Source organism: Lissotriton helveticus, chromosome 7 (genome assembly GCF_964261635.1).
Source record: "Lissotriton helveticus chromosome 7, aLisHel1.1, whole genome shotgun sequence".
NCBI classification, from domain to species: domain Eukaryota; kingdom Metazoa; phylum Chordata; class Amphibia; order Caudata; family Salamandridae; genus Lissotriton; species Lissotriton helveticus.
The window spans coordinates 749,826,082-749,845,444 of record NC_136068.1 but is presented as its reverse complement, the minus strand read 5'-3'; the positions used below and the strand labels follow the sequence as shown (position 1 = coordinate 749,845,444).

At 44.2% G+C, this 19,363-nt stretch overlaps 1 protein-coding gene across 2 annotated transcripts in view; it reads left to right on the top strand.

Moving 5' to 3' along the window:
- RAD50 (RAD50 double strand break repair protein) overlaps positions 1–18,530 on the top strand; it is a 507,735-nt gene extending 489,205 nt beyond the window's left edge. For both annotated transcript variants that reach the window (XM_078653096.1, XM_078653097.1), the window contains exons 25-26: positions 13,131–13,264; positions 18,238–18,530. In XM_078653096.1, the coding sequence (XP_078509222.1) occupies positions 13,131–13,264; positions 18,238–18,424 (321 nt within the window). In that variant the 3' untranslated portion in view covers positions 18,425–18,530. The remainder of the gene's footprint in view (positions 1–13,130; positions 13,265–18,237) is intronic.
- The last annotated feature ends 833 nt before the right edge of the window (positions 18,531–19,363 follow it).

The window sequence follows — 19,363 nt, the reverse complement described above, 5'->3', positions numbered from 1 at the left end:
TCCTCCAGAAGTATGTGATGTCATTCTGGCAGCCAGGGGTTCTTCTACTAAAACTATTTACTCTTGTCCATGGAACAAGTTTGTGGCTTGGTGTACATCTAAATCTGTTAATACTCTGTCAGCACTCTTGTCTGAGGTTCTTCTGTTCATTCTATCCCTGGCAAGGCTTTGCTTTGAGCACAGTTAAAGGATATCAGTCCTCCATTTCTGCCTTTCTACAGTTGCCCTACCAATCTTTCCTGATTAAGTCACCTCTTGTGACCAGGTTCCGTAACCACATGAATGCTACAGCAATTCATGCTCTGTGCTGAAGATCCATATGTACCATTGTTCATGACGAGCTCAGCTCGTCATGAGCACACAAGCAGTGTACTGCATGACGAGCTGAGCTCGTCATGAGCATGGAAGGGGTTAAGGTTTGCAGCATATGTTTCTACCCACAGCCTTATTTATGCACAAATGGGGCTTGAAATGTAGTTCTCACCGCCCTCATGTGTTCCCCTTTTGAGCCGAAGCACACCTGCCATCTATAGCTCTTAATTCTCAAAACTGTTGTCCTTGTGACGATGACATCTGCCAGGAGGGTTGGCAAATTGCAGGCATTTTCAGTTAATCCTCTCTACACTTTATTCTTTCTAGGCAAGCTGGTTCTTGGAACTTGAGCATCCTTTTTGCCTAAGGTCATCACACCTTTTCATGTGGGGCAGAACATCACCCTGCCTACCCCTTTCCCCCCTTCTCATCCTTCTAAAGCAGAGGAGAGACTCCACTGCCTGGATCCAAAAACAGCCTTATTGTTCTACATTGTTCGAACCAAAGAATTCTGAGTGTACGATCAACTCTTTGTTGGATTTGCAGGGGCAAAGAAAGGAAAGGTAATTCAGAAGAGAACCATCTATCGTTGGATCATTCTGTGCATTAAGATCTGCTATACAATGGCCAAGAAACAGCCCCATGAGGCTTAAGAACTCACTCAACCAGAACTACAGCTGCGAATACTGCATTGGCTAGAGGAGTCCCAGTCCTGGTCATCTGTCAGACGGCTACGTAGGCATCAATATACACGTTTGCCGGACAGTATTTCCTCGACAATCCGGTTTGGCGAGATGAGCATTCATCCAGTTCTGTCCTGCAGGACTTCTTATTTTAAAACAGTCCACAGACCCACCTCCAGGGAGAGATTGCTTTGTTTCTATTCTAAGGGAAACAATCTGTGGCTAGAAGTCTCTCTCTGTCAAATGAACAGGTTACTTATCTTCTGGAACACCTTATCGGGTATTGACTTTATTTAGCCATAGATTCTTTCATGTGTAAATTTTCGTATCCATGTTTATTAGGCAATTATCTGCAATCGTTCTCACCTTGCAGCTAAACGGGGTTTTTATCTATGCACCTAAACGCCTTACTGTGCATTTAGAAAGGGGTTGTTTCTCCATTAGGGCTCTGGGGCTGCGCCTTTCTGTAATTCCTACACGTATTAAATACAAATATTAAATAGTTTGATTTATTTAGAGATATGATCTTATCTCTAAAAACAAATTGATGTATTGAAGTCTGGGTTGTCTGTCTGTCCTAGACTGCTCGCTCTGCCTCCCTCTGATGCAGAAGATGGAAACCAGGTAGTAAATCAACTTTCTACACTGTGACGCATGACGCAGGGCTTTCTGTTATGAAGCCCTTTATTGCCTTTGTGATCTATTGTGGTATCCACTGTAGTCGTGTGGAGCTATCAGCGTTGGAGTTCTGGACTTTTTTGGTACCGTCCAGAGGTGTCAGGGACAACACCCGAAGACCCCGGAGTTCAACCTGTCTTGGTACACAAATAAACAGAAACACGGGCTTCTCGATGGTGGCGTCAAAGACCAAAGGTTTATTACTGCAGGGACACAGAAGTCACAGAAACTACACATGGGCAGTATCTAGGAGCCTGTTCGATTTGTACAAAGAGGGTTGTTCCTTATATACTAAATATTGGGCTTCAGGCAAATTCTTTACATGTTACCACAGTTCTAAACATTCGTGTCTTATACAATAAATATTTGGCGTTGCACAGGAATCGTCAACAGTATCTGATGTCAAAACATTACAAATGAGGGGTTCCCACTAGTCCATCATAATCCCATGTCAATTCTTCATTCAAGACCCGGACCGCCTCATCGTAAATTTCGTTACCACCCCCTACTAAAGGCCCAGAAGGAAAGGAGCAGAGCCAGGTGTGGAAGATAGAAAGACAGGATAAGAAATGTTTGTGGGTCGTAAATGGGCACGGTTACCAGCTTCGGCCGCCTAATCATGATCAGGCCAACGAACACAAGAACCAGTATAGCAGGACTGGCCTCAGGCTGGGGAGGCAGCTCTTGCCGAGTCATGCTGCCACAGCGTTGCTGGCCTAAGGTGCACGTGTCATTTGCAAGGTGAATCGCCGGCCAAAGCCTACGTGTCCTTCAATGAAAAGAGGTCATTGCGTGTCCATTGACTATGTGAGGGCAAGGAATACAAAATGGCTTCCGCGTTCTAAGATGGATGCCATGGGTAGATCACAAATGTGTTGGTAACAGGAGTGCTCTTGCTCGTAGCATAGCGAAAACACCAGGATATACTAAATGGATCATTTGCGGTTCACCGATACCAAAATTATGTATTTACGACAATGTTACAAACACGAGTTAAATCGTCACGGAACCTCAGACCCTCCTTTTGCCCTTACATAGGCAATTACTCAGTCTATATCAGAGTCAGAGTCCATTTCTATGCTCAATAGGTCAGCGACATGTCGTTGTATCATCATCCTGCCTCGTGTTTTTTCTCCTAATGTAGGTGGTTTTCTGAAACAGGTTGCAGCACAGAGACTACACAGAGCGGGACCACATTGGATAATAAGGCAGCACGAGAACAGAAATACTAGGATGGCGCCAATGACCATCAGGACCTTCCATCCCCACGCTGATACCAGAGTCCAAAACCACTCCATGAAGGACCAGTTTCCCTTGTCTACGTGTATAGAGTCGGAAATCTTGTGTAGCTTAGAGATTGCTTCATAGACTGTTGGAGCATTATTAGGAATAAAGACACAGCAGCTCGATTGGATCATTCTGCATACCCCACCTCGATCTGCAAGTATTACGTCTAGAACCATACGGTTCTGTAACGTCATGAGACGATCCGCCTGAAGCTCAGCTGTTAAGTTACTAAGGGCACCTGCAGTTTCTGTAATAGTAGATTCAACTACCCGTGTTAGTTGGCGAAGATTTCTACTATTGGCCATAGGCCCCCAAAACGGAAGGAAACCTTTGAAGAAGTCTCCAGCTTCTTGACCAGCGGTATCTTCCTTGCTGAAGACACCTCTTGCTAATCTGGGTTTATGATAATCTGAAGAAGCAGTGTATGTCGGGGGTAACAATCGAGCAATATAACATGAACCTGAAAAGTCAGCAGGCAGCCATGTATATGCTCTGTCCTGACAAATGAAGTAGGTACCCCTAGCAGTCAGAAAGGCAGGGGAGGAGTTAGACGGAAATACGTAAGTCTCAACGCACTCACTCTTCCCTAGCTGAGCTCTCGGATTTCTCCCATTTCCTTGCAAACAGACCTGACCTCGGTGAGGCACGACCCAAACTGAAGTGGAGCTTTTACGCTTGCTTTCTCCCAAACTAAGGCGATACTCTGTAGAGTTCCAACTCAGATACACCAGTAATTCATCTCTAGGATAAGATGGAGTATTATTGACGTCTTTAATCATATCAATAATTCCCTGGACTAAAGCTTTGTTGGCTGAGTTGTATTTAGTGGACCGTGGTGGACGCGGAGGATAGGTCTCAAGGGCATATGAAAAAATGGTCTGAAAGGCCTGAAATGATCCATTATAGCTAAAAGGCAAGACTAGATAGGGAATGCCTTTATCCATAGTGTGAGGTATCAAGCCACACACCCAGCAGTTTGTAGTATTAACTATCAGTTGGTGTTGATGCAAGAGCTGTACAAATGTATTATTAATAAATTCTGAGCGTCGAGCTTGTTCGTGTTCAGGAAATGAGTGAAAAGAATGCATAGAAGAAACCGTAGAAGTAGTAGGATCAAGGGGAGGTACTGTAGCTACTGGCACAAAAATCAAATGTACGCCAAAGACGATTCCACCCACCAGCGTTATCAAAACAATTAAAAATGCAACTGCACATTGCATTAGAAAGCATTTGCTGTGTAGTATTCTGTACAGTCTATTTCTGCGAACATAAATTACATTTTCTCGTTGTAGCTCAGGAAGCTCCATCTTCTACGACCGTTCGCGACCACTGATGATGTGTACGTAGATGAAAATGCCTCTATCAGCCCTGGGAGTTCCCAGAACTAACAGAAAGATCGACCTTGTGTCAGACCCCTGCAGATTCAACTAGGCACACAGCCACGACCCTACGGCTACCCAGACGGCAAGGCAATTTTAAAACAAAAAGAAACAATACAAAGTATTAGCAAACTTCCTGGCTGGAGGCAATGTATAGAAAATGCAAATCTGAAAATAGGCAGTTTTCTGCTTTATTTGTCCATCTCGTGAGAACGTAAGTTGTATCTCAGTTTTGCAGGAGCTGTCTGATCTGGAAACAATGTATTTTCAGCTGACGTTGCAATGTTCACGTTCGCAGATGGCAAATGTTCTTTTGGTGCAGATGGCAAATGTTCAGGGTTCAAAAGAGCAGTTTCAGGAGGAGAGTCAGAATTTGGTGAATCCGTGATCAGTTCTGCATCGCTGAAAGGTATGAACCTGGGGACTCGTTCCGTTTCAGAGGCACCGATTCCTTTCTTTACCCAGTTGTCGTAAGGAAGTGGCAGAGGCACACGTTTAGCATGTGTCGTGTGGATCCAATGTTTCCTTCCGGCCACACGAATAGCAGTTCTCGTTGCTAACAGGACCTGGAAAGGGCCAATAAATCTGGGCTGAAGATTTTTCGTTCTTGCAAAATTTCGGATGACCACCTGATCACCCGGTTTCAGCTGATGGCCTGGACTCTCCGGTGGCTTTGGCAATGCGTCGAAAACCTGTTGGTGAATAAGACTCAATTTAGCAGTCAAGTCGAAAAGGTAATCAATTAACATTGGGTATTCCAGCTGCTTAAATTCTTTCGGTCTAGGTACCCCCCAAACATTTGCAGGACGACCGAAAACTATTTCGTAAGGACTAAGCCCTACTCTAGAATGTACAGTTGCTCTTGTTGATAGTAATGCCAAAGGCAATGCGTCTGGCCAGGACAAACCCGTGGATGCTTGTATCTTAGCGAGTTTCAGTTTAAGGGTGCCATTGTAACCCTCGACTAAACCCGCGGACTGGGGATGATTTGCACTATGAAATTTTTGCCTAATCCCTAGGCCGGCGCACACACTCTGCATAACTTTCCCTACGAACTCACTTCCGTTATCTGACCATACAATCCGTGGCATTCCGTATCGGGAGAAGTATTCTTTAAGAAGAATTTTGGCAGTGGATAAGGCAGTGTTGTCCTTCAGTGGGTATGCTTCGATCCATCTGGAAAAAGCACAAACTACCACTAGGACGTATTTCAGGTTATTACAACGGTCCATGTGAATGAAGTCTAGCTGGATCACTTCAAAAGGGCAGGAAGGAGGAGCGAAGTGACCTGCAGGTGTGGGGATTCCCTTGCCAGGATTATGCATCAAGCATACCATACAATTTCTCACCACTCTCTCTGCACACTTACTAATTCCGTCATTCTTCCAGACCGGAGCCAACATCTTACAAATCCCTTTTGAACTGATGTGCGCTGTTCCATGTGCCATCGTTACTACTGCAAGCACATACGCATCAGGTAACATCCAACGCTGTTGTTCCGACAAATCAATCCAACACCCACTCGAGTCCAATTTACCCGTGCTCTCTCTCCATGCACGTTTTTCCTCCTCAGTCGCCTCTTTCTGAATTTCCTTCACGCTTTCCACTGTGTCTTCACACATTCCAGACTCAGAAATCCATCTTGCAGACGTTGCAACATACATTCTACTCATCATATTTCTAGCTGTCTGTTTTGCGATCTCATCAGCAAAAGCATTCCCTCGACCAACATCATCCGTGATTGCTTTATGAGCACTGCATTTCACAATCGCAACTTCAGTCGGTAAGGTTAGAGATTCCAACAAGTCATTAACTAGCTGACCATGTTGAATCTTAGTCCCATGGGACGTAATGAAACCTCTCTCTTTCCACAAGCGGCCAAAACTATGGGCCACGCCGAACGCGTACTGACTATCTGTGAACACATTCACTCTCTTTCCCTTAGCTAAAACGCACGCTCTTGTTAGCGCGATCAATTCTGCAGCCTGGGCAGAATTCTGACTCACTCTTGCAGTCTCTACAATCGTACTCAAAGTCGTTACTGCATAAGCAGCAGTCACATCACCATTCTCCAATTTGAAGCAAGACCCATCAACATACAACGTGCCATCTGGATCTGACAACGGAGTATTTTTTAGATCGATTCGTCCTTTTGTTTCTTCCTCAGTTCTGAAACAACAGTCGTGTGGTTCGGAATCACTCGACTCTTGGCTAGTCGGCAACAATGTTGCTGGATTCAATACATTGCATCTTTTGATCTGAATATGACTAGCTAATAGTGTCAATTCATAGCCTGATAATCTAGCACTGGTAAGGTGTTGCGTCTTGGTTCGGTTCATGAGTGTATCCACAGCATGAGGAACCATAACTACTAGCATGTTGTTCATGACTAAACCAGCAGATTGTCGAATGGAAGCTGCAGCTGCGGCTGTAGCTCTCAAGCAACTAGGCAACGCTCTAGCTACGGGATCTAATGTTGATGAAAAATACGCACAAGGGCGTTGTTTATCACCAAATTTCTGCGTCAACACACTCAATGCACAACCTTCTCTCTCGTGGACATAGAGCGTAAATGGCTTACTGTAGTCGGGTGTACCCAATACAGGTGCTGAACACAGTGCATTTCGTAACTCAGAAAAACTCTGCTGACATTCAACAGACCATGGTACCGGACTCGGAACACCTTTCCTAGTCAAGGCTACTAATGGTTTTGCTAAAAGAGAAAAATTTGGGATCCATTGCCTACAATAGGAGGTAATACCCAAAAAGGCACGCACTTCTCTCTGCGTGCTAGGAACATTCATCTGTGTAATTGCTTTTATTCTCTCTGGGGTCAACTTCCTTCCCTCCTTTGACAAGAGATGACCTAGGTAGGTCACTTCTTGGCAGCAGTATTGCATTTTTGAAGGTGACACCTTGTGATTCAAATCTGACAAGTGATGCAATAAAGAAATCGTAGCTGTTTTGCAAGTTTCCTTGTCATCGGCAGCCACTAGAAGATCATCGACATATTGTACTAAAGCAGAACCACGAGGAAGTACGAAGGAATCTAACTGACTTTTTAATGCTTGACTGTAAATGGATGGGCTTTCACAATAACCTTGTGGAGCGCGTTTAAATCTAAAACTTCGTCCTCCTAGAGAAAAACCGAAAATATCTCTGCTTTCCTCGGCTATCGGAATGCTGAAAAAGGCATTTTTCAAGTCGACAACTGAAAACCATGCTGCTGTAGCGGGAATTAACGTTAACAATGCAGTAATGTCTGGTACCACAGGAAACTGTGGGATCACAATTTTATTAACCTCTCTAAGATCAATTACGAACCTATATACTGGAGGCTTTGTAGGGTCAGTTCGTTTCAAAATAGGCAGTACAGGACTATTACAGACATTACCTCTAGTCTCCTCTACAACATCTTTCTTGATCAGTTCTTGTACTATCAGTAGGAGCGCACGCTCACCTTCACTGGAGATTCTGTATTGTGGAATTCGTGGAAGTTTGACATTTGCTTTCAAAGTTACTACATAGGGTGGAATTTCCAATAGACCTACATCATTAGGACCAGTCGCCCAAAGAGTATCAGGGAGTGAACGCAGCTCTGGTGGGAGCGCATCCATCGACAAGTACATCGGGGAGATGATTCTTTTACCCAACGTAAGCTGTACTCCCGCTGGAGAACAGTACAATGTCGCGTACAGGCGTTTTAACAAGTCTAAACCAAGCAGATTTTCGTTACAACCTGTCGTCAAAATCAGGGGTGCTTTCAATTGACGGGGTCCAACAGAAATAGACAAAGGACCAGAAACAGGGTTGTGAACAGGGGCGCCCGAAAAACCTACTGAAACGTTTGTTGAGCCAGACAAAGGTGCGCCAGGGAGTTTTGCATGTATGATAGAACTTTTTGCTGCACCAGTATCCAACAGAAACGGTTCGACTATACCTGATGTTGCTACTGCGACATAAGGCCCACTCTGATCTACTGGTACTGATACTACTCCCTCTCTTTGTCCATGGCTGTCCTAGTATTCACTTTGCTGACCTTCCTCACTAGCTTCATAATAGTCTTCAACATAATACTGTGGAGACCTATTCTGTTGGGCAGATTGTCCATTTCGCTGGTCGAAATAATTAGAGGGGCGATCGCTTGTCTGTGGAGGCATAGCACCTCGTCCTCGACCTCTAGAGTTTTGCATAGAACTACCACGACCTCTCTGAGCTGCCGCATCATTATTTTGTGTTCGAACTGGACACTCACTTTTGTAATGACCTTCCTTTTTGCAATAAGCACATTGATTCCACTGGTATTGTGGCCTTTGAAAGTTATAATCCGTTCTTTGATATGACCCCTGCTGCATATTAGTTTGATTCATGCGAGGCGGATAAGCTTGTTGTAAAAGTACTTTAGTTTTTAAATCTTTCGTCTTTTTATCTGATTTTTCCTTCTCTTCTTTATCCCTATTTTCATAGTACTGAGCAGTCGCAAGTATTTGCGCAGTTGTAGAGACAGCCCACGCACTTTCAGAATTCTTTAATTTACTACTAAGTTCTGGCAACAGATTGTGCACAAATTTATCGACAAATAATCTCTGACCTCCTTCTGTGCTCATATCCTGACCACTATGATCCACAAAAGTCTCCTCGAATCTTGTGAAAAAGTCGGAGACGCTTTCGTCTTTCTTTTGTTTGCACGCGGACAATTTGTCCCAGTTAACGCGCAATGCTGGCATCAAGGTTTTCATTAAATCGATTATTCTACCAGGCAAATTAGCAATTAGGGGTTCTGGTTTGGAACCACCTATTTGTTGACCATCCGCTGCAATTATAGCTGCCCAGTCACCACCTAGGGCAACTGGATGATTCTCTTTACGAATTTTAGCCCAAATTGGTTGCGGTACTACATTACCAAACAGCAGATCTATGTCAGTTAAATTTAATACACAAGCGTCAACTGTTTGAGCTAACTCTTTGTAGTACCCTGCAGGATTTTTACGCGGATCTGGCAAAGCCTGTTTTACTGCTAACACTTCAGCTCGCTTCCATGGAATATGTATCCATACTCTCTGGAATTGGGCCGGAGCGGCTGCAATACCAAGCGGTGCATTAGCTTGCACAGCTTCGCGCCAAATTGGTGGAACCTCTCTCATTGGATATTGACGATTTCGTTTCGTACTACGTTTCTCTAACTCTCTCGGTGAAAGAAGGGATGAGTCGGATCTATAACTTAGAACCAGTTCCATCGCTTCTTTTATATTTTGTCCAACTATCATACCTGTAGCAAACTCTTTCTGAACATTAATTAATTCTCCTAGATTTGATTCAGGGTCATCCTCTTCCAATTCCTCACGTAGAAGGAAACACATTTCATCGAACACATATCGTTGTGTCGGTTCGTTCCATTGCATAAATGTATCTAATACATTTTGTACATTATATCTTCCAACTTTCGAAACCCATCTAAGAGCAGTGGAATCTAGTATTCCTCTTTCTTCAGTACTGGGAAGCTGACTACGTCTCTGCACAGAGTCAGAGGTAGGAGTCTTAATCAGAGTTTTATAGAAGGGAGATAGAATATTAGAGACAGAATCAGTGATTCTTCGACGAACAGAAAGCGGAGTCATAATATTAGCAGAGGCAGTGAATAGAGTAGCAGTTGGAACAGATAGATCAGGAACAGTAGGAGTAGCTGGAAAATTAGCTTGTGAAGTAGCAGGTGTGAGCGACACAGGCATAGGTAAAGAAGTCGGCAACCCTAGAAGAGGGGTTGTCGAAGGAACATTAATATTGACCACAGGAGGTACAGGAACTTGATTCAGGGGAGCGAGAACAGGGACACCAGGTTGTCCAGCAACCGGTAATTGAACATTCGGTATAGGTGGAGCCGTAGCACCTTGTGCATACGGTGGGGGTGATCGTAACAAGTAAGACAACAGGGGATCCTTTTCAGGGTCCTCTACTATCTTAGCCGTACTCGATGGCAAAGCAGGATAGCACTTGTCTATCGCTAAATTACGCTCTCTATCGGCCACCTCCATCGCTTTCTCAGACTCGTTGAGTTGCAGCTGCCTAGCAGACTGTTCTAAAGTCAACTCTTGCTCTTTCTGTTCTTTCTTCAACTTTTTAATTTCTCTCTGTTTAGATTCTTTTCGCCAATAACGGAAAGAATCAAACATTGCCGGCCGGGCTTTCTTCTTAAACAACCTTCTTTCTAGATTATCGAGAACTTCAGGTTCAAAACTACCATGTAGTGGCCAACTAAGGACACCATCTTTTTCTGTATAGCGGATCCATATCTCGTTATAAGAGATAGGGCCCACACCAAATTTGCAATATAGATCATAAAGGGGAGTTCCAATCGGAGGAACCAAACACGAGTCCTCCAACTGGGAATCACTGTTGCAACTAAAACAAGACAACATACAATTTTTCCGACTTACCATTTTATAATCCGGAACACAAGACAAACAAAACACAAAAAATGCGCACTTGAACCGAGAACTTAGGCCTACCAGAACTGATAATTGTATCGATACCTGAACTGAACAGAATGATTATCGTAACCAGAATAACCAGTGATAACCTTACAGAACTGAACTGAACTGAGAACTAAAAGGATTATCCAAATAGGAGCAACCCTCACAAAATAACCAACTAGCAACCACTAAATACTTAACTGAGGCACTGAAGACGTCACCAAGGAGAAACCCGTCACGTTTCGCCGTACTGAGGACTGCACCTCGGGTCCAAGACAGGGCGACGGTCAAGGCAACGGACCACTGCAGCCGTCTGAACGGGAACCCTCGTGGAAGAGGACGTCGGGGCCACTTTTGCGATATGCCGGGATCGATGAAGTGGGGCGCCTCCCTCTGAAATCTTCACACGAAGCTCCTCGAATTCTTCAGGCTTTTGGACCGGTACCGAATGACGTCGCCCCGCGTTGGGCGCCAATTGGAGTTCTGGACTTTTTTGGTACCGTCCAGAGGTGTCAGGGACAACACCCGAAGACCCCGGAGTTCAACCTGTCTTGGTACACAAATAAACAGAAACACGGGCTTCTCGATGGTGGCGTCAAAGACCAAAGGTTTATTACTGCAGGGACACAGAAGTCACAGAAACTACACATGGGCAGTATCTAGGAGCCTGTTCGATTTGTACAAAGAGGGTTGTTCCTTATATACTAAATATTGGGCTTCAGGCAAATTCTTTACATGTTACCACAGTTCTAAACATTCGTGTCTTATACAATAAATATTTGGCGTTGCACAGGAATCGTCAACAGTATCTGATGTCAAAACATTACAAATGAGGGGTTCCCACTAGTCCATCATAATCCCATGTCAATTCTTCATTCAAGACCCGGACCGCCTCATCGTAAATTTCGTTACCACCCCCTACTAAAGGCCCAGAAGGAAAGGAGCAGAGCCAGGTGTGGAAGATAGAAAGACAGGATAAGAAATGTTTGTGGGTCGTAAATGGGCACGGTTACCAGCTTCGGCCGCCTAATCATGATCAGGCCAACGAACACAAGAACCAGTATAGCAGGACTGGCCTCAGGCTGGGGAGGCAGCTCTTGCCGAGTCATGCTGCCACAGCGTTGCTGGCCTAAGGTGCACGTGTCATTTGCAAGGTGAATCGCCGGCCAAAGCCTACGTGTCCTTCAATGAAAAGAGGTCATTGCGTGTCCATTGACTATGTGAGGGCAAGGAATACAAAATGGCTTCCGCGTTCTAAGATGGATGCCATGGGTAGATCACAAATGTGTTGGTAACAGGAGTGCTCTTGCTCGTAGCATAGCGAAAACACCAGGATATACTAAATGGATCATTTGCGGTTCACCGATACCAAAATTATGTATTTACGACAATGTTACAAACACGAGTTAAATCGTCACGGAACCTCAGAGTCAGGATTTTGGGCATCGCAGGTTGCATCCCTGCATGATGCCAGACGTTCATCATTCAAAGGCATAGATGCCTCCATTTCCCATTCTTCACACGTAGGAGTGGATGCCAGCATGTGTTATTTGGTGTCTTGTCCTCTGTAATGGTAACTGTTATGATACTAATCTTGTGTTATGTATATTGTGCTGAGATACCTAAGTCATACCGAACTTTTACGCCGCACCACTTTCAAATGTCACCAGCTGCCACTGCATTTAGAAGCCTCACACGTTTTGAGAAAATTTAAGGGCACTCTGAGATTTAGTATTTTCCTTGATTTCATTCATTTATCTACTCATTAGAGAACTGAAACTTGATATCGTAGCTCAAGTCTAGACATTTCTATAGTTTGCTGTTAATTTGTTTTCTTTCTTAGCCAGATAAGTTCCTCTCCTTTACAGCTGCTTGGGGCAACTAGTGCCCGATTTGATCACTGCTTTTTGAATAAATGCACTTTAGAGACTCAATGCAAAAGCAGGTTTTCTTTGCAACGTGTATGCAAGAGATAGACAAAATGCTTCATTATGTATGGGAAGTCATAAGTAAGTAACCAATTACACAATTTGAAGTAATGATTGCTTAGGGACAGATTTTTTTTCATTTCACAATGTGAATCTCTGCTTATCTCTTCTTCCTGGTTTTTTTCTCCAATTTCCCTTTGCTTCTTACGTGCTCCCCCCTCTAGCAAAATTCACCAGTATTCATTATGTCAGCCACCTAGTATGATTTTGTTTTGGGTATTTGCATATCTAGTTGGTTGAAAACGAGAGCATTGGTATGAATAATTGGAATTCCTTCAAAACGCCCCATTAAAATGCTAATCAATAATTACGCTGTTTTGCTGTCTTTTGCAGGTCCTTGCATCACTCATTATACGACTGGCCCTAGCAGAGACATTCTGCCTTAACTGTGGCATTCTTGCTCTCGATGAACCCACCACCAATCTTGATCGAGAAAATATTGAGTCTCTTGCGCACGCCTTAGTTGAGTAAGTACTGATAGCCATAAACTTTGTTAAAAATTTATAATTGTACTTGACGATAGAAAAACCCTTTATTTTCCATGTGCTCTGCAACGGGTACACTCATGAAATTGTAAAGGGTGTGGCTGTGTGTGCGTTTGTATACTTGCATTTGTTGCTACTTTGTCCCAGATATAATTAGTCTGCAACGGTTTATTTTAGTTGGCTTATGTTTGTATATGCATTTAAGGAACCCAATAACACTCTACATTCAACCACTGTTTACCAGTCTGTAAGTCTACGACTGGTTTTACATGGGGAAGACATTGGTGCTGTGGCCAAGTTATCTTCCTTCCTTTGTCCAATGACAGACACAAAAAAAATGAACATAGAGAATGAAACAAATCATTATTGCCATTTGAGGAGTCAAATTAAGTATTAATACTTGACAATATTGGGTATTCACTTTTTTCTATTTATGATTTGGTTCTATGCATATTTTATATGTAAACAGCTTTGATGAAGCCTCCAGGCCTGTGCACCACAGCGGGAAAATGTGTTGGCTGGTCCTTCTCTTACAACCTTTCTGTGTGATGTTAATAATGACTTACTCACACCAAGGATCACATCAACGAAATACTACATAGAAAGTTATCCTGCTTTTCACTTAATCCTAACCTTAATGAAACAACTGGTATCGTGTTTTTGAAGAGATCATACTCGCTGTGTCCATCCCGGCCAGGTGGGAGGGCAAAGGTCGCCCCTCAGGTGGACTAACAACGTGGGTAGCATCCCACTTAGGCTGTGAGGCCTCACGCTTACCGGTGCCATCTGATGATATCCTTGTGGTTTTACTGTCGTGGCCGAACCAAGCGAAACTCGCCTTGATTAATATCTATTCTAGGCCAGTGGGAGTTGCTAGGGAGTCGCCTACCATTGAGGAACTCTCACTCTTCTTAGCCGAAATACCAAGAGATCTACCCTATGTAGTGGGAGGGGATCTAAACTCCCACTTTAAGCCGCTGCCTGGCCTCCTAGAGGGTTTCCCTATGGAAGAAGAGGTCAGGTGGTTGGTACCTCTGGTAGAAGCCCCCCCGAAGGCATGGACACCGGTAGCATTGCAGATCACAGCTCTCACCCGAAGATTTGGAATTAGAGCCTGCAATGGGCGTACTAGTTCCGATTTACCTAGCAGAACTACCTATAACAGAGCGGGAAGAGAATCCCGCCTGGATTATGTCCTGGTACAGACAGTGAATTGGCCATCTGTTCAGGATTTCAGGGTTACTGAAAGGCTGGACAGCGATCACAACGCTTTGGAACTTGATTTCACTCATCCCGGCCTCCAAATTCCTATAACAACTGTGGAGGAGAATAAACCTGAACTTCTATTGTCCAATAATAGGAGAAGAATCAGGTGGGAAAAACTAGCCTCAAGCCAGGAGACGCTCTCGAGGCTATATGCAGGGCTAATCCCTATTTTGGAGACTGTGGGAGATCTAGCCACTGAGGCGGGCAATAAAGACTCACTTGGCAGATTATACCAGGCTCATGAGGACCTCATAAAGGGAGCCGCCCTCATCCTCTTTAGCAATGTTCAGAATCAGAGGAGGGGGCAGCTACATAAATCCTCATGGTATAATACAGCCTGCAGAAAGGCAAAGGAAGAACTTCTCAGAATCATCAAGGAGGGCTTAGGGGGTGAGAAGCTAAAAGAAAGCAGACAGGCATACAAAAAACTAATTGCCCATGCTAAAACTGAATGGGAGGAGAATCAATGGGAGGAGCTTACTAATTCCCTCGCAAAAAGAGACCACCGAATGTTTTGGAGAGTAGTGAACGGGGGGTCGGGGAGCCTCCACTCAGCTATTGAGCCTAATATCGCAGCAGGGGTGTGGCAGGCACACTTTCAATCCCTTTATTGTTCTGAGCTGGGAGAAACTAGGATTGACACCGGTATTGGTCGGGCTGATTATGAGGGGGATCTAATAGTAGTGGGGGAGGTTAGGGCAGCAATAGCAGGACTGACTTCGGGTAAGGCGCCAGGATTGGATGGCTTGCCCGGGGATTTATTCAAGCAGGAGCCCGATGTTTGGGCCCCCTACCTTGCCGCTCTGTTTAACGGAGTTCTGAGTGGCATGGAAATCCCGAGTACTTGGCTGGGGGCAGAGGTGGTTCCCATATTCAAAAGGGCTCGCCTCTGCTCCCAGCCAATTACAGACCAATCAGCCTAATTGATGTGCCACAGAAGCTGTTTGCTAGGGTACTGCTGAACCGGCTTCAGGACTGGGTGTAGGAAACGGGGGCCCTCAGTCCCTATCAGGCGGGCTTCAGAAAGGGAGTTTCGACAGTGGACCAGGTCTTCCGACTGAACATCATTTATTGGAGGGCAGCGATATTCGAAGGCGGCAGCTTATACACAATATTTGTGGATCTGAGGGCCGCCTTCGACCTGGTGCCCAGAAGGAAACATTGGAGTGTCCTGGCCGAGATGGGCGTACCCCCGGACATCCTGATAATCTTACAGAGATTGCATCATAATAACTATGCTCGAGTGAGGTGCGGGAGGTCTGGGGAACTGACGGATAGATTCCCCGTTGACAGGGGGGTTAGGCAAGGCTGTGTGCTGGCACCGACCCTGTTTTGCCTCTTTGTCAACTGGGTAATCGCCCATCTGAACGGCACTGAATATACCGACGCCCCAAAGCTGAACGGCAGCAGGGTGCCTGCAATTATGTTTGCAGACGACACCTTACTGCTGTCTAAAACCCCTATGGGGATTCAGAGGATCCTTGACTCATTTGTGGCCTTTTGCTCAGACAGGGGCCTAGAAATGAATGCTGCAAAAACTAAGTTCATGGTCCTGAACCCCAGCCAAAAATTGCGCCCGAACCCATACCTGGGAGCATCACGCCTTGAGAGAGTCGCCACCTTTGAATACCTAGGTGTAACCCTGAACGGAAATATGTCCTGGGGACCACATCAGACCAGGGTCAACCTCAAACTAGTACAGACCACTGGGGGTATCATGCGGATGATGAAAGGCTCCACATACCGCCCATTGGGGCCGCTCATCCAGATTTACAAGGCGCAGGCCAGGGGTGCTACTATGTACGGGGCGGAACTATGGGGCCATACATCTTTCCGCAGTCTGTCCTCAACTGAGAACAACTTTATCAGACAGATAGTGGCACTTCCGCCCAGCACCCCACTCATTCCCCTGAGGTTGGATCTAGGACTGAGACAAATAGCTGACGAACTAGGTCTCAGACCCATAGTCTTCTGGCGAAGACTATGGAGTAGTGAAGAACTCTCGCCTTACAGGGCGGAATTGAGGAAGCTTTTAATCCATCCTAAAGCATTACAGATCCCCTGGATAAAATATATTCAAAAAACCTGTACGAGACTGGGGTTCCCTGACCTCTGGTCTGATCCTGCCAGTGCCTCACCAAACATCTCACGGAGAGCTTTGGCCAATGTTTATTATGAACAGAAACTAGGCATTGCCTTGGATTCCCAGGGGGAGGGGTCACTAACTTCCGCATTTGCGTTAAGTAAGGACTCTTATAGGCTGGAGAGGGTTTTGGACGCTATATCCCCCGTGCTGGCCAGGAAGCTGTTTCTCCAATGGAGATATGGCACATTGCCTCTGCGATCCTTCACCAGTTCCTGGTCAACCCCGCCCTCTTCCAAGCAGTGCCCGACATGTTCCTGTGCCGAGGAAAGCGATCTACATGTGGTCCTGTTTTGTACAACTTACAAGGCAGCTAGGAAATATTGGCTCCTTCCGCTTATTAGAAACCTTGGTTGTAGGGAGTATCTCCCGATGTACAGAATTTTAAAAACCGACGTCTCAAGTCCAATCGTTTTTGCATTAGCAAAATTTCTCTCCAATGTCTGGCATACCCGCACCCGTATCCTGAAGTCACAGGTTTCCATTTCATTTTAACTCTATAAGTCCAATGCGATTTTAGTAGTTTAAATTACAGAAATGAGCAATTTACAGTGTATAAATTTGTACTGATTGTGGATGATTTTACAATGGTTGTATATGTTTTATTGTATATCTTTGATGGCCATATGGCCGAAATAAAGATTGCTAAAGTAAAGATTTGGTTCTATGCATATTTCATATGTAAACAGCTTTGATGAAGCCTCCAGGCCTGTGCACCACAGCGGGAAAATGTGTTGGCTGGTCCTTCTCTTGCAACCTTTCTGTGTGATGTTAATAATGACTTACTCACACCAAGGATCACATCAACGAAATACTACATAGAAAGTTATCCTGCTTTTCACTTAATCCTAACCTTAATGAAACAACTGGTATTGTGTTTTTGAAGAGATCATACTCGCTGTGCCTGACTAACCTATACCTTTACTAGTTGTTGGAATGTTTTTGTGTGGATTCTCAGAGGTGTGGCTCACTGATAGGTTTAATCTTTAATCTACAAAATGATAGCCTTGTCTAAGAGACGTAGACCCCAAGGATTACTACCTCTATTCTGTAGTATGTTACACAGAATCCAGAGTAATACACCACTCTCAAGAGCCTGTAATGTAATCATGTTTCTCTATTGTCCATCATTTTCCTGCATTATTCTTTCCTGAAGCTTTTAGTCAACAAGAATATGCTTTCAATCTTTCCTTTCAGTGGATCCATAATTCAGTGTATGTCTCCATCACATTCCATGTTAAGTCTACGTAGAAACTTTGGTAAATTGGCATCAGAATACGACTATAGCTGAAGGGCACTTCAGTAAAGCAAACAAATAATATACAAAAAATCATGTTTGGGTATTTTGTGAGTTGGTAGAATAATCAGGAATAATATTCAGGTTTGTCGTACATAAGAAAAAAATCTTATGCAATTGTAGAGTGCTTACTTTCGATATTGGGATGATGTTCTCTGATGGACTGTATATACCTCAGATGTGCCATATCGCGACTGCATAGCTTTGATTTCTGTAACATTTTTGAAACCCTGTGTTTTTCCTCTTCAGGATAATCAAGAGTCGATCACAGCAACGCAATTTCCAGCTTCTTATAATTACTCATGATGAGGATTTTGTTGAACTCCTCGGCCGTTCGGAATATGTGGAGAGCTTTTACCGAATCAAGAAGAACATTGACCAGTGCTCCGAGATTGTGAAATGCAGCGTGGCTTCCTTGGGTTCATATGTTCACTAACTGTAAAAAAGTGTACGGAAACAAAATAGGAGAAATTACAAAAAAAAATATATATGTAAAATAAGTTTCAAAGATTTAAAAATATTCAATAAAAAGTTATTTCGTTTTGCTGCTGCATTGTCTTACTTTTCTTCGCTAAAAGCTGTAATCATTTGTTTGATATTTTAGTTAAGATCTAATGCAAAATGATATTAAACAACAGCCTAGATATTCTCCATTTGGGTTCACCAGTTGCTACGGCAAAATGAAAATACAATCCTGATGAAGCAGCAAAACAGCAGGCACTTCAAGGTAGGTATCATAAATCTTTTCAGTGCCTCCGTTGATTTGCTCTTACGGTGATAAGATGAGTCCCTTCCAAGCTTTATTCACCCTTTTTTTAAGTCAGTCCTGTATTATATGCCTTCACTATCCTCAGCATTTTTATAAGTAAGTGTCAAGACCACGTGACTTGCTCTTATTGGCTGGTTGGGACTGTAGTGTATTGCAGGGCTTGTGTATGTGGGTGCAGGTCATGTGTTCTTTTCCATTCTCGGGCTGCACTTCTTCTTCAACCTTGTGGTTGTTTGAATATTGATATGGTTTGTAATAGGCCCGAGCTAACAAGCTGAATGGCAGGCGAGAGGATTCCAGTGAACGTTTCAGTTCATCCTGGGATCCGAGCCGGCCGGTCACTGCCAGTCGTGGGCAACTGATTCAGAATAAATCTTTAACTTACCTGCAGTTTTTGAGATCTTCATTTAATACAATTTAGCGATGAGGATTGACATCGCCCGCCAGCGTCTCTCAAAAGCTAATAGATGTCCTGTTTGCCGATCTCAAAGGGGTACAAGCATAACAGGAGGATAGTCTTGTCTTTAGTAAAACGTTTGAACAACATAATGGTATTCTGTATAAGGTTTTATCGATTCTCACACAAACAGGTATGACTGTCAGAAA